The sequence below is a fragment of the Lipotes vexillifer genome, unplaced genomic scaffold (assembly GCF_000442215.2).
Source record: "Lipotes vexillifer unplaced genomic scaffold, Lipotes_vexillifer_v1.1 scaffold1271, whole genome shotgun sequence".
Classification (NCBI taxonomy): domain Eukaryota; kingdom Metazoa; phylum Chordata; class Mammalia; order Artiodactyla; family Lipotidae; genus Lipotes; species Lipotes vexillifer.
The window spans coordinates 139,367-152,708 of NW_006778557.1; the positions used below are offsets into that span (position 1 = coordinate 139,367).

The 13,342-nt window shown below is 37.7% G+C and overlaps 1 protein-coding gene across 1 annotated transcript in view; it reads left to right on the forward strand.

The window, feature by feature from the left end:
- Positions 1–11,642, forward strand: part of ACAD11 (acyl-CoA dehydrogenase family member 11) — a 93,607-nt gene extending 81,965 nt beyond the window's left edge. The window contains 4 exon segments of the mRNA XM_007451695.1: positions 9,520–9,636; positions 10,522–10,582; positions 10,585–10,630; positions 11,528–11,642. Coding sequence (XP_007451757.1) covers positions 9,520–9,636; positions 10,522–10,582; positions 10,585–10,630; positions 11,528–11,642 — 339 coding nt within the window.
- The last annotated feature ends 1,700 nt before the right edge of the window (positions 11,643–13,342 follow it).

Sequence of the window (13,342 nt, forward strand, 5' to 3'; positions counted from 1 at the left end):
AAGATGATACAAACAGATGGAGAGATATACCATGTTCTTGGATTGGAAGAATCAACATTGTGAAAATGACTCTACTACCCAAAGCAATCTATAGATTCAATGCAATCCCTATCAAACTACCACTGGCATTTTTCACAGAACTAGAACAAAAAATTTCACAACACATACTGGAAAAACAAAAACAAAAACAAAAACAAAAACTAAGAATAAACCTACCTAGGAGACAAAAGAGCTATATGCAGAAAAATATAAGACACTGATGAAAGAAATTAAAGATGATACAAATAGATGGAGAGATACACCATGTTCTTGGATTGGAAGAATCAGCATTGTGAAAATGACTACACTACCCAAAGCAATCTACAGATTCAATGCAATCCCTATCAAACAGGCATTTTTCAGAGAACTAGAACAAAAAATTTCATAATTTGTATGGAAACACAAAAGACCCTGAATAGCCAAAGCAATCTTGAGTACGAAAAACAGAGCTGGAGGAATCAGGCTCCCAGACTTCAGATTATACTACAAAGCTACAGTAATCAAGACAGTATGGGGCTCCCCTGGTGGCGCAGTGGTTGAGAGTCCGCCTGCCGATGCAGGGGACACGGGTTTGTGCCCCGGTCCAGGAAGATCCCACATGCCGCAGAGCGGCTGGGCCCGTGAGCGCTGGCTGCTGGGCCTGCACGTCCGGAGCCTGTGCTCCGCAACGGGAGGGGCCACAACAGGGAGAGGCACGCGGACCACAAAAAAAAAAAAAAAAGACAGTATGGTACTGCCACAAAAACAGAAATATAGATCAGGAACAGGAAATGGAACAGGATAGAAAGCCCAGAGATAAACCCATGCACATATGGTCACCTTATTTTTGATAAATGAAGCAAGATTATTCAATGGAGAAAAGACAGCCTCTTCAATAAGTGGTGCTGGGAAAACTGGACAGCTACATGTAAAAGAATGAAATTAGGACACTCCTTAACACCATACACAAAAGTAAATTCAAAATGGATTAAAGACCTAAATATAAGGCCAGACACTATAAAACTCTTAGAGGAAAACATAGGCAGAACCCTTTATGACATAAATCACAGCGAGATCCTTTTTGGCCCACCTCCTAGAGAAATGGAAATAAAAACAAAAATAAACAAATGGCACTTAATGAAACTTAAAAGCTTTTGCAGAGCAAAGGAAATCATAAACAAGACGAAAAGACAACCCTCAGAATGGGAGAAAATATTTGGAAATGAATAACTGACAAAGAATTAACTTCCAATTTTAGAAGCAGCTCGTACAACTCAGTATGAAAAAAACAAACAACCCCATCCAAAAATGGGCAGAAGACCTAAATAGAAATTTCTCCAAGGAAGACATACAGTTGGCCAAGAAGCACATGAAAAGCTGCTCAACGTCACTAATTATTAGAGAAATGCAAATCAGAACTACAATGAGGTATCACCTCACACCAGTTAGAATGGGCGTCATCAGAAAATCTAGAAACAGCAAATGTTGGAGAGGGTGTGGAGAAAAGGGAACCCTCTGGCCGTGTTGGTGGGAATGTAAATTGATGCAGCCACTATGGAGAACAATATGGAGGTTCCTTAAAGAACTAAAAATAGAATTACCATATGATCCAGCATTCCCACTACTGGGCATATACCCAGAGGAAACCATAATTCAAAAAGACAGATGCATCCCAATGTTCGTTGCAGTACTATTTACAATAGGCAGGTAATGGAAACAACCTAAATTCCCATCAACAGACGAATGGATAAAGAAGATGTGGTACATATATACAATGGAATATTACTCAGCCATACAAAGGAATGAAATTGGGTCATTTGTTGAGACGTGAATGGATCTAGAGACTGTCACACAGAGTGAAGTAAGTCAGAAAGAGAAAAACAAATCTCGTATTTAAGGGTTGGACCCTGCCCCCTTTCTGTTTACTCACTGACCTCTCCTCGCAGTGCTCTGCCGCCCAATGTTCCCCCAGTGCCATTAGATGCCTCCTTAAGACAGATCTCAGGTCTCCCGGGGGTGATGAATTTGGTGATTGGGATTGACATGTATACAATGATATGTATAAAATGGATGACTAATAAGAACCTGCTATATAAAAAAATAAATTAAATTAAATTTTTAAAAAAGAAATAATGCAAGAGAGAAACCTTGTACCTTTGACCCAGTTTCCCCCAATTGCAACATCTTATCAAACTGTAATACATTATCAGAACCAAGATAGTGTCATCAATACAGTCAAGATACAGAACATTTCCATTACAACAAAGAGCCCTCATGTTGTCATTTTATAGCTGCACCCATTTCACTCTCACCCCTCCTTCCTCCTTAACTCCTGGAAACCACTAATCTGTTCTTCATCTTTATAATTTTGTCATTTCAGAAAAGAAATTATACAGTATTTAAACTTTGGGGGTTATTTTTTTTCATTCAGCATAATTCTTTGGAGATTCATCCAGGTTATATGTATCAGTAGCTGGCTTCTTTTTATTGCTGAGTAGTATTCCTTGGTGTGGATTATCACAGTTTAACTATTCACCTGTTGAGGGATATTTGGGTTTTTTTCAGTTTTGAGCTGTTACAAATAAAGCTGCTGTAAACATTCAAGTATAGGTTTTAGCATAAACTTAAATCTTTATTTCTCTGGTATAAATGCCTAAAATCACAGTTGCTGGGTCATATGGTAGTTGCATGTTTAGGTTTTTAAGAAACCACCAAACTGTCTTCCAGATTGACCATGCCATTTTTCATTCTCACCAGCTATGTATGAATGATCCAGTTTCTTAGGAGAACATTATGTATAATGTTGGCTGTAGTTTTTTTGTAGATGTTCTTTGTTAAGTTGAATTCCCCTCTATAACTAGTTTTCTGAGAGTTTTTATCATGAATGAATGTTGAATTTTGTCAAATGATTTTTCTGCATTAATTTGTATGACCATGTGATTTTTTTTCAGCTTGTTAATATGATGGAGTACATTGACGGATTTTCAATACTAAACTACCTTTGCATCCTTAGAATAAACCCTACTTTGTCATTATGTATAATTCTTTTTATTTGTTTTGAAAGTTTTATTTATTTTTTTAATTTACTATTTATTTATTTATTTTGGCTGTGCCAGGTCTTAGTTGTGGCATGCATGATCTTTAGTTGCAGCGTGTGGACTCTCTTAGTGTGGCACGTGGGTTCTTAGTTGAAGCACGCAGACTTCTTAGTTGTGGCATGCAAACTCTTAGTTGCTGCATGCATGCATGTGGGATCTAGTTCTACGACCAGGGATTGATCATGGGCCCCCTGCATTGGGAGCACAGTGTCTAACCCACTGGCCCACCAGGGAAGTCCCGAGAGTTATGTTTTACTTGGTGGAAATTTCTAGGACTTCAAACCTGAGAGACAGCATCCCAAGTAACCCTGAGAGAACTGTTCCTAGGAGGGAGCCAGGATATATAGGAGTTTTACAACAAAGGGCAGGTAGTCTGAACGTCAAAAGATTATTGTTAATTAAAGAAAACCAAATTGACTAGATTTATGTTAATTCTTCTTTAGACATTTGGTAGAGTTCTCCAATGAAACAATTTGGGCCTGGAGATTTGGTCTGGGGGTAGTTTTTAATTTACAGTTCAGTTTCCTTAATAGTTATAGGGTTATTCACATTATCTATTTTATATTGAATGAATTGTGGTGGTTTGTATTTTTTGAGGAAGTGATCCATTTTGTCTAAGCTGTCAATTTTATGTGTTTAGTGTTGTTCATAATATTCTCCTGTTATGTCTTCAGGGTCTTCAGTGATACCCTGTTTCATTACTGAAATTAGTTATTTGTACCTTCCTTTTCCTTTGTCTGTCTTGTTAGAGGTCTGTCAATTTTACTGGTCTTTTCAAAGAATATATATTAATTATTAATATATAAAACTATACAATATAATAATTGATATGACTTAACATTAACAAGATCTTTGTTTCATTGATTTTCTCTATTTTTTTTTGTTTTCAATTTTATTGATTTCTGCTATTTATCATATCCTTTCTTTTGCTTTCTTCAGACATATTTTGCTCTTTTTTTCTAGGTTCTTGGTGTGGTAGCAAGGAGTATTGATGTGAGACATTTCCTCTTTTCTAATCTATGTGTTTAGTGCTGTAAATTTTCCTCTCAACACTGCTTTACGAGTATTACACAAATTTTTATGTATTGTATTTTCATATTAATCCCATCAGTGTATTTTTCAATTTTCCTTGAGATCCTCTTTTTTAAATTTTTTAAATTAATTAATTTGTTTATTTTAATGCTATTCTTTAAAAAAAAATTTTGTTCTATGTTCTCTCTGTGGTTCAGATTGGGCAATTGCTATTGTCCTGTCTTCCAGTTCATTGATTTGTTCCTTTGTTCCCTCCATTCTGCTGTTGAGCCCATCCACTGAGCTTTTTATTTAAATGGTTATATTTTTCAGTTACAAAATATCCATTTTTTTCTTCTTTATTTCTTCTTAGTAATTTCATTACTAAGACTTAAATTAAGTTCCTTTGCTGAGGCTTTCTGTTTTCTCATTTGTTTCAGTTGTGTTTTTATTTACTGATTGAAGCATTTTTATCATAGTTGCTTTAAAATCTTTGTCAGAAATTGTAACATTTCTGTTATCTCAGAGTTGTCATCATCATAAATTTTGAGACTTCCTGGGTTTTGGCATGACAAATGATTTTTTGTTAAAACCTAGACATTTTCATATTATGTTATGAGATTCTGGATCTTATTTAAACTTTATTTTAGCTGGGTTTCTCTGACACTGCTCTGTTAGAGGAAGGGGTTCACCTCATTACTGTCAGGCAGAGGTAGGTAGAAGTACAGCTTCCTGCTCAGCCTCCACTGATAGCTGAGGAAAGGGGTGCATTCTCATCACTGGGTTTTCCCCAATGACATCATAGAGGGGAGGAAACTTGTTCCTGGTGTCGCTCCTTACTTGACACTCTGTCTGATACCACCCTGGCAAGGGTGTTGAGGTACCTCATCTCAGCACTCACAAGGGTGGAAGTCTGTGCTGGCATGGGTAGGAGTGGGGCCAGTGCTTTTTTCTTTAGTATTGGCTTGGGTAGAGTGGTTATTCTCTAAGTTTTCTGTCCTTCTAGCTGCCCCTTCCCAATCCTTCAGCTAAAGACAGTATTTGTTGAGGTTGTTTTTTGTTTGATTTTTGTCTGTGCTCATTGGTATTTCCAGGTTGCTGGCTTCTTCAGCTCCAAGTCTGGGATATATGAGACAAAGAGGAAACAGAGGGAACTTACTACCATGTTGTTCTTCTGTTCCCAAAGTCCCTGGCCAGTCTGGCTTCTTCTCTCTACCTTTCAGAGTCTTCTTGTGTTTGTTCTATGGATGATGCCCAAGATTTTAGTTGTACTTTGCAGGAGGAATAGGGAAAAGTACATCTATTCCATCTTCCTGGAAATAGAAGTCTTTGGAAATACCAATTTCATAATTTGTGCAAGTATTCTATAAACCACAATGTGGAGTTCTCTGGGAAAACCTGAACTGGAGAATAGGGACTGCTGCTGAAGCTGAGGTAGAGTCTGCTCCACCCTAGAACTGGGGCTTAGGAAACACACACTCAAGCATGTATGCAGAGCACATAAATTTAGCAACTTAGATGAAATGGATCAATTCCTCAAAAGCCATAAAATACCAAAACTCACTGAATGTGAAATAGATAACCTGAATGGTTCTACAACTATTAAAGAAGCTGAATACACAGTTTAAAATATCCTGAGAAAAGAAATCTTCAGGCCCAAATGGTATCACTGGTAAATTCTGCTAAACAGTTAAAGAAGAAATAACACAAATTCTACACAATCTCTTCCAGAAAAACGAAGAGGAGGAAGCCCATGCCAACTCATTTATGAGACCAGAATTACACTAATCCAAAACCAGACAAGAACAAACTACAGACCAGTATAGATGCAAAAACCTAGCAAATGTAATCCAGCAATATGTAAAAAGAACAACGAAGTGAGGTTTATCCCAGGAATGCAAGGCTGATTCATATTCAAATATCAATCATTAAGAAAATTAATCATTGTAATGTGCCATATTAATAGCCTAGAAAAGAAAAACCACATGATCATATCGATTGATAGAAAAAGGCACCTGACAAAATTCAGCATCTATTCATGATAAAACTCTCAGCATACTAGAGATAGAAAGGAATTTAACCTGATACGGAGCATCTAAAAATTCTACGGCCAACATCATACTTAATAATGAAAGACTGAATGTTTTCATTCCCAAGATTGGGAACAAAGCAAGAATGTTTACTCTCACCACTGCTCTTTTTTTTTAACACTTTTTAAATTTTTATTATTTATTTATTTTTAGCTGTGTTGGGTCTTCATTGCTGCACGCAGGCTTTCTCTAGTTGGGGCGAGCGGGGGCTACTCTTTACTGCAGTGCGCGGACTTCTCATTGCGGTGGCTTCTCTTGTTGCAGAGCATGGGCTCTAGGTATGCAAGCTTCAGTAGTTGTGGCACGTGGGCTCCGTAGTTGTGGCTCACAGGCTCTAGAGCATAAACACAGTAGTTTTGGCACACAGGCTTAGTTGCTCAGCGTCATGTGGGATCTTCCCGGACCAGGGCTTGAACCCATGTCCCCTGCATTGGCAGGCGGGTTCTTAACCACTGTGCCACCAGGGAAGTCCCACCACCACTGCTCTTTATCATCATAGAAGAAGTCTTAGCCATTGTGGTGAGACAAGAAAAAGAAATAAAGTGCATAATTGGGGGAAAAAATAAAACTGCCCCTCTTTGTAAACATGATTGTGTAGAAAATCCTTAGAAACCTACCAAACGAAACAAAACAATCCTCCTAGAACTAATAATAAATGAGTTTAGCAAAGTCATAGGATTGAATCAACACATAAAATTAATTTTATTTCTGTATACTAGCAGTGAACAATCAGAAGCTGAAATTTTTTTAATACCATTTACAATAGACTAAGAAAGGAAATAGGTACAAATCTAACAAAACATGTATAGAATCTACATGCTAAAAATTATAAAAAGAAACCAAAAGAAGCCTAAATAAATACAGAGAAATACTATGTTCATGGATTGGAAGGCTAACATAGTAAAGATGTCAGCTATTCTCAAATTGATCTATAGATTTAATGTAATTCCAATCAGAACTCCAGCAGAACATTTTTGTATATATAAGCAAGTTGATCCTAGAATTTATATGGAAATACAGAGAAACTAAAATAATAAAACAGTTTGAAAAAGAAGTAAAGTTGGAGGAATCCCAGTATCTGATTGAAAACTTACCGTAAGCTACGACAATCAAGACAGTGTGGTATAAGGAGAGACACATAGGTCTTTGGAACAGAATAGCAGGTCTAGAAATAGACTCATAAAAACATGGGTCAATTGACTTTTTTATATAGGTGAAAATATCACGAAGATAAGTCTCCTGACCTGGTATTAGGCAAAATGTTCTTAGACATGCACCAAAAACATGACACATAAGGGAAAAAAATTGACAAACTGTACTTCATTAAAATTGAACACTTTAGCACTATGAAAGTCACTATTAAGAGAATGAAAAAAGCTATGGACTGGGAGAAAGTATTTGCAAATTGCCTATCTAACAAATGACTGAATAATGAACTCTAAGCCCAGCTCTCTAAGCCCAATTAAAAAATGGGCAAATGACTTGAACAGACTTGCCACCAAACAGAATTTATAAATGGCAAATAAACACATCAAGAGGTGACCAATATCATCAGCAATTAGGGAAATACAAATTAAAACCACCATGAGATATCTCTGCACATTGTTAAAATGGCTAAAATTTTAAAATACTGATGATAGCAAGTGCTGATGGTTTGAAGAGTAACTGGAACTCATATACTGCTGGTGGGCATGCAAAATGGTACAGTCACTCTGGAAAACTGACGGCTTCTTACAAGTATTTACCACATGACCTAACAATTCCACTCCTGGTATTTGCTTTAAAAAATAAAAAGGTATGTTCACACAGAAACCCATATACAGATATTTACAGAAGCTCTGTTAATAATTCACCAAAAACTGGAAACAACCCAACTGTCCTTCAACAGGTGAATGGAAAAACAAATTGTGGTACATCCCTACAATGGAATACTACTCAGTGATAAAGAGGAATGGACAGTTGATACACAGAACAATTCGGATGAAATTCAAAGGAATTATGCTAAGTGAAGGAAGCTGGCCTCTAAAGAATACATGATAAATGATTCCATTTATATGACATTCTGGAAAAGGCAACAGTATAATAACAGAACCATTCAGTGGTTGCTAGAGGGCAGAAGTATGGTTAAAAAGGGGCAGCATGAGGGAGTTTTTGGGGGGAGATTAAACTGTTCTGTATCTTGATTGTGGTTATACCAGTATACACATGTGTTAAAATTCATAGAACTGTTCACCAAAGAAAAAGTTCATTTTTACTAAATAAATAAGAGTAATAACACAACAAAGGATGCTGGACCATTCTCACACTGAAATTATCTTAGGAATTATCTAGATTGTCTATAAGCAGGTCCACGACCTTACATTTAACCAAGTTTCAATGGTAGTGTGCAGTTAGCATTCAGAAGGGCCAGTAAGGAGTGTCTTGGCAATAAGACAATTGCTCAGTTAGACCATCTTAACTTTAGGCACCAGAATATCCAAAATAAATTATTTTTCTGAGCAAATAAAGTTTGTTTCTAAAATCCACCAATGTTACCTGCAGCATTCCATGGGTATGCGGCTGGCTGGTTATTTCAAACAAATTAACTCTTCCATTTAAAAATATATAGGGCTTCCCTGGTGGTGCAGTGGTTGAGAGTCCGCCTGCCGATGCAGGGGATACGGGTTCGTGCCCCGGTCCGGGAGGATCCCACGTGCCGCGGAGCGGCTGGGCGCGTGAGCCATGGCCGCTGGGCCTGCGCGTCCGGAGTCTGTGCTCCGCGACAGGAGCGGCCACGGCAGTGAGAGGCCCACATACCGCCAAAAAATAAATAAATTATAAAAATATATAGAGGACTTCCCCGGTGGCACAGTGGTTAAGAATCTGCCTGCCAATGCAGGAAACATGGGTTCGAGCCCTGGTCCGGGAAGATCCCACATGTCGTGGAGCAACTAATCCCGTGCGCCGCAACTACTGAGCCCGCATGCCACAACTACTGAAGCCCACATGCCTAGAGCCTGTGCTCTGCAACAAGAGAGGCCACCACAATGAGAAGCCCATGCACCACAACGAAGAGTAACCCCCACTCACTGCAACTAGAGAAAGCCCACATGCAGCAATTAAGACCCAACGCAGCCAAAGATAAAATAAATAAATAAATAAATATATTTAAAATATATAATAAAAATAAAAATATATAGAGTAAGGCTTGAGAACAGTCCTTGGCATAGAGGATGTTTTCACCAAACTACCAGTCTGTTACATGTGGACCTCAGACACCAGCTTATCTCCTCCTTCTTCTGCTGCTCTTTGCTCCCCTGCAGGAGGTGGTGGCTCACTGGATCGCTGAAAGCCACATTGCCATTGAAGAGATCCGCTTGTTGACCTTGAAAGCTGCCCACAGCATTGATACTCTGGGCAGCTCTGGTGCTAAGAAGGAGGTGAGGCCCCTTGGACCACCATCTGCCAAGCCTTCTCCAAGAAGTTTGTCCCACTCTTTGGGCATTCCAGGTTTCATGGTGCCTTGAGGGCACTCAGAATATCAGAAGTTTCCATGTGATTTCGGTTTAAAAATTATAAATGTATAATTTATACAGTCAACCTTGCTAGTTTTCCTTTCACTGGGCTGCTTTAGGGAATGATTTTCAGGATGCAGAATATCTTCAGCTTTCTTGAGATGCAGCAACAGAAGGCAGAGAAGGTAGAGAAATACCAAACTTTATACTGACTTGGAATTGTACCCGGTATGTTACTTTCTGCTAACCTCTTGACCTTGGGCAAAGTATCTGACCTGTCTGCCTATGGCCTAGGGTTCTAGCGAAGACTGATCAAGTTGATACAGAATGCAGAGCACTGTACTGCCAGATAGAAATGTTTCATAGAAGACACCTCTCGTCCCCTGCCTTATGTTTCTGGCTTATTTGGAATAAGAACATGATCGTTTAATTATAGAAGCAATGAAATTGCCAAGGGAAAACTGATTATCGAAGACTTTTTAACTCTTTATGATCCCTAAGGTGATGAATGTCACTTATCAGTTGCCTGAAATCCTTTCAGAAACAAGACAATACAAGTAATAAATAAGTTAATAAAATGTGATTTGGAAGAGATATCTCTTTCCAGAAGGTCTGTGTTGACTGAAATATGTCCGTTAGCTGCATTAATGGATCTTTGTTGGCTTTCATCAAAGATCGTGTTTCAGTGGTGTGTGTATGTGGGAAAGTTCCCTTGTTTCTTTTCACAGAGAAAATACAGATTATATCAAATTCTATCACATTGTGTATTGTCTAAGAAAGGAACATTCTTTTTATATCTTGTTTATGTAGATTGCAATGATTAAAGTGGCTGCCCTTCGGGCCATCTGCAAAATTATTGACCAGGCCATCCAATGTGTGGAGGTGCCGGCGTTTCCCACGAATACCCTCTGGCTAACATGTGAGTAGATGTCATTTAATCACCATCTACATTTGATGGGCTTGGAGTTAAAAATCTACAGATGGCTTGATACTAACGGTATCAAGATAAATAACTTACTTTAAAGCATAATTGAAGGCTAACTGAGGCAGTATAGGTATTTTACTATAGAGCTCAGTACCAATAAATAGTTTTATGATTACAATTGTCATTTCACTCAATCATGTTCACTTTTACACTGAGAAGATGCACTGAGGGTTCCTGGGCTGTAAATAACTCATGGGGGTTCACCCTGGAACAGGAAGGAGAGGAGGGGAGCAGAGCAAGGCTTAGGTATGCACTTAGGACACTTTACCACCCACACCCAGAGGCCGTGGCCAGACTGCGGCAGTGCATGCCAGCCACCACCTCACGTCCACATGTGCTTGCTGGGATCAAGAAGGAATACTGTCCACTGCCCATCACCACCGGGCATGGTGCCACCTTCTCTCTCACACTGGAGATAAGAGTCTGGTGCCCCATCAGTTTATCCCCCATCAATTTTTAATAAGAAAGAACTAAATATATAGTACTATATATTTATAGTATATAAATGTTATATATTCTTCATGGCCTGTGGATTACCTAAGATATCTCCTAGTTCTAGCAAATACTAGTACCTACAGCAAACTAAGACTGAGATTAAGCCCACTGCACTGTGGCATTTAAGATTCCACTCCCAAGGTGAGGACTTGAAAATGGCATTTCACAAGCCCTTGGGCTGACTTTCCTTGATTTTCCCTGTGCAATTTTTCTTATCACTGCCTTGGTGAGATTTCAAACACTAATAATCTTGGCTTAGAATCAGAGTGACTGATGTTAAAGCATCAGGTTCCTCTTCGATAAGTCCTGCCATCCCTGCTCTTTGTGTTTTTGCAGGTATGCCCTAACGTGAACTTTGTGCTTAGCAGATGGGCCCGATGAAGTTCACCTCTCGGCAGTCGCAAAAATGGAGCTGTGGGACCAAGCCAGAAGCCTGAGGGCCAAGGTGTAGAATTCATCGGCTCCAGCATTTGTATCTCATTCAGCTTTTGCAGGAGTTTAAGCACAGGATTAATTACTCACTTTGGTAAAGATTTGAGCATCTGTTTTAATCAATGGGTTTTGTAATTTCAAGGGTCACACTTAAAGTTTTATAATTTCAAGGGTTTCAGTGAAAAAGGAAATTTCAGAGCTGTTGTCATTCAGTCTAACACCTAAGTGTATAGCATTTATTTTTTAAATGCTCCTCTTGTAAAGAAATCATGAAATAAACTGGAGAACTAAAGCATAGTGTAAAAATATTTTCACTTCTTTACTTTCAGGAATTGTTCCACTTAAATAAATATTTAAGGAATATTTAATCACTACTTTGTAAAAAATATTGTGGGATCCCCTTTTTAACATTGGTGTTAGGGGCTGTTTTAACACTTTGTGGTAATGTTTGCACTGGAGAAGGATGGATGACTGATTGGGTCATTTTAGAGTTTGTATTGCTATAAACCTCTTCATAATTCAACAGGAAGCATTTATACATAAAATCTGATTGTTACTAGAAGACATGGCATCTTATGAGAAAATATAATTAAGAAAAATTTTAAGTATGTATAAAATGTCGATGCTAACAGTGGATAGTTTAACCTACAAGAAAGTTATGCAGTTTTGAGAGGAGATTAAAGACAGTGTTCTCTGAACACAATTCTGTTAATAGCAACACCCTAAGCCAACATCCTTGGGGCACTTTAAGTCAGCGCTGCCAAGGACTGCAGCCTGGGCCATGTTGTAAGTCTTGAGCACCTGAACTGTGGTCAGCATAACTGAGGAACTGAATTTTTGATTTTTTAAAATTTTAATTAATCCAAATATAGATTCTCAACTCAGTTACTGGAAAACTTTTAAGTATGCTTGGAATAACTTGGGTATGTGAATTGTCTTTTGCAAATGTAAATTTTATGAAATCTAAATACAGAGCAAGTATTTTGAATGAAAATTTAACATCCAAATTAAGAAAGTATACAATATATACCAGATTTTGAAGACTCAGTATGAAAAAAAAATTAAATGTCTCATTAATACATTTTTTAATATTGATTACATGCTGAAATGGTAATATTTTGGATATATTGAGTTAAATAAAATATATTATTTAAATTAATTTTACCTGTTTCTTGTTACATTTTTAGTTTGTGGAATTGGAATAGTTACTGGCAATTTTTTTTAATTTTCAAATGAAAGTATTTTGAGTTTGGAAAGCTTTAAAACTGTTTTATTAGAAAGCATACACATCACATGAATTTATTGATGCATAGAGATTATTTCAATCATTATTTAAATGTCATCTTGGAGTGGGGTTAGGGCCAGACATTTACAAAGCCCATGTCATGTGGGCTTTGTAAACATTTGCCTTTGAGCCTTAACCTCGCTGCACCTTGTATTTCTTTTTGTACGTTGGGATTAACTTTTAAACCTAGAAGACCCGTATCTACTGAGGGCTTGTGTGGGAATCACTGAAGCCATATAGAAGCACTTTGATACTTGTGAACCACAATAAAGTACTTTATAAAGCATCCTTATTTAAAGTGGATAAAATCTTATAACCCAAGCTGGTCAACCTTATTACTAGTTTTAAAAGCTGTGACTTAGGAGAAATCAGGATTGTTTCTGAACAATTAGAATTAAAAGTTATATCTGGTAGTTGTAATTTTGTGATAATTT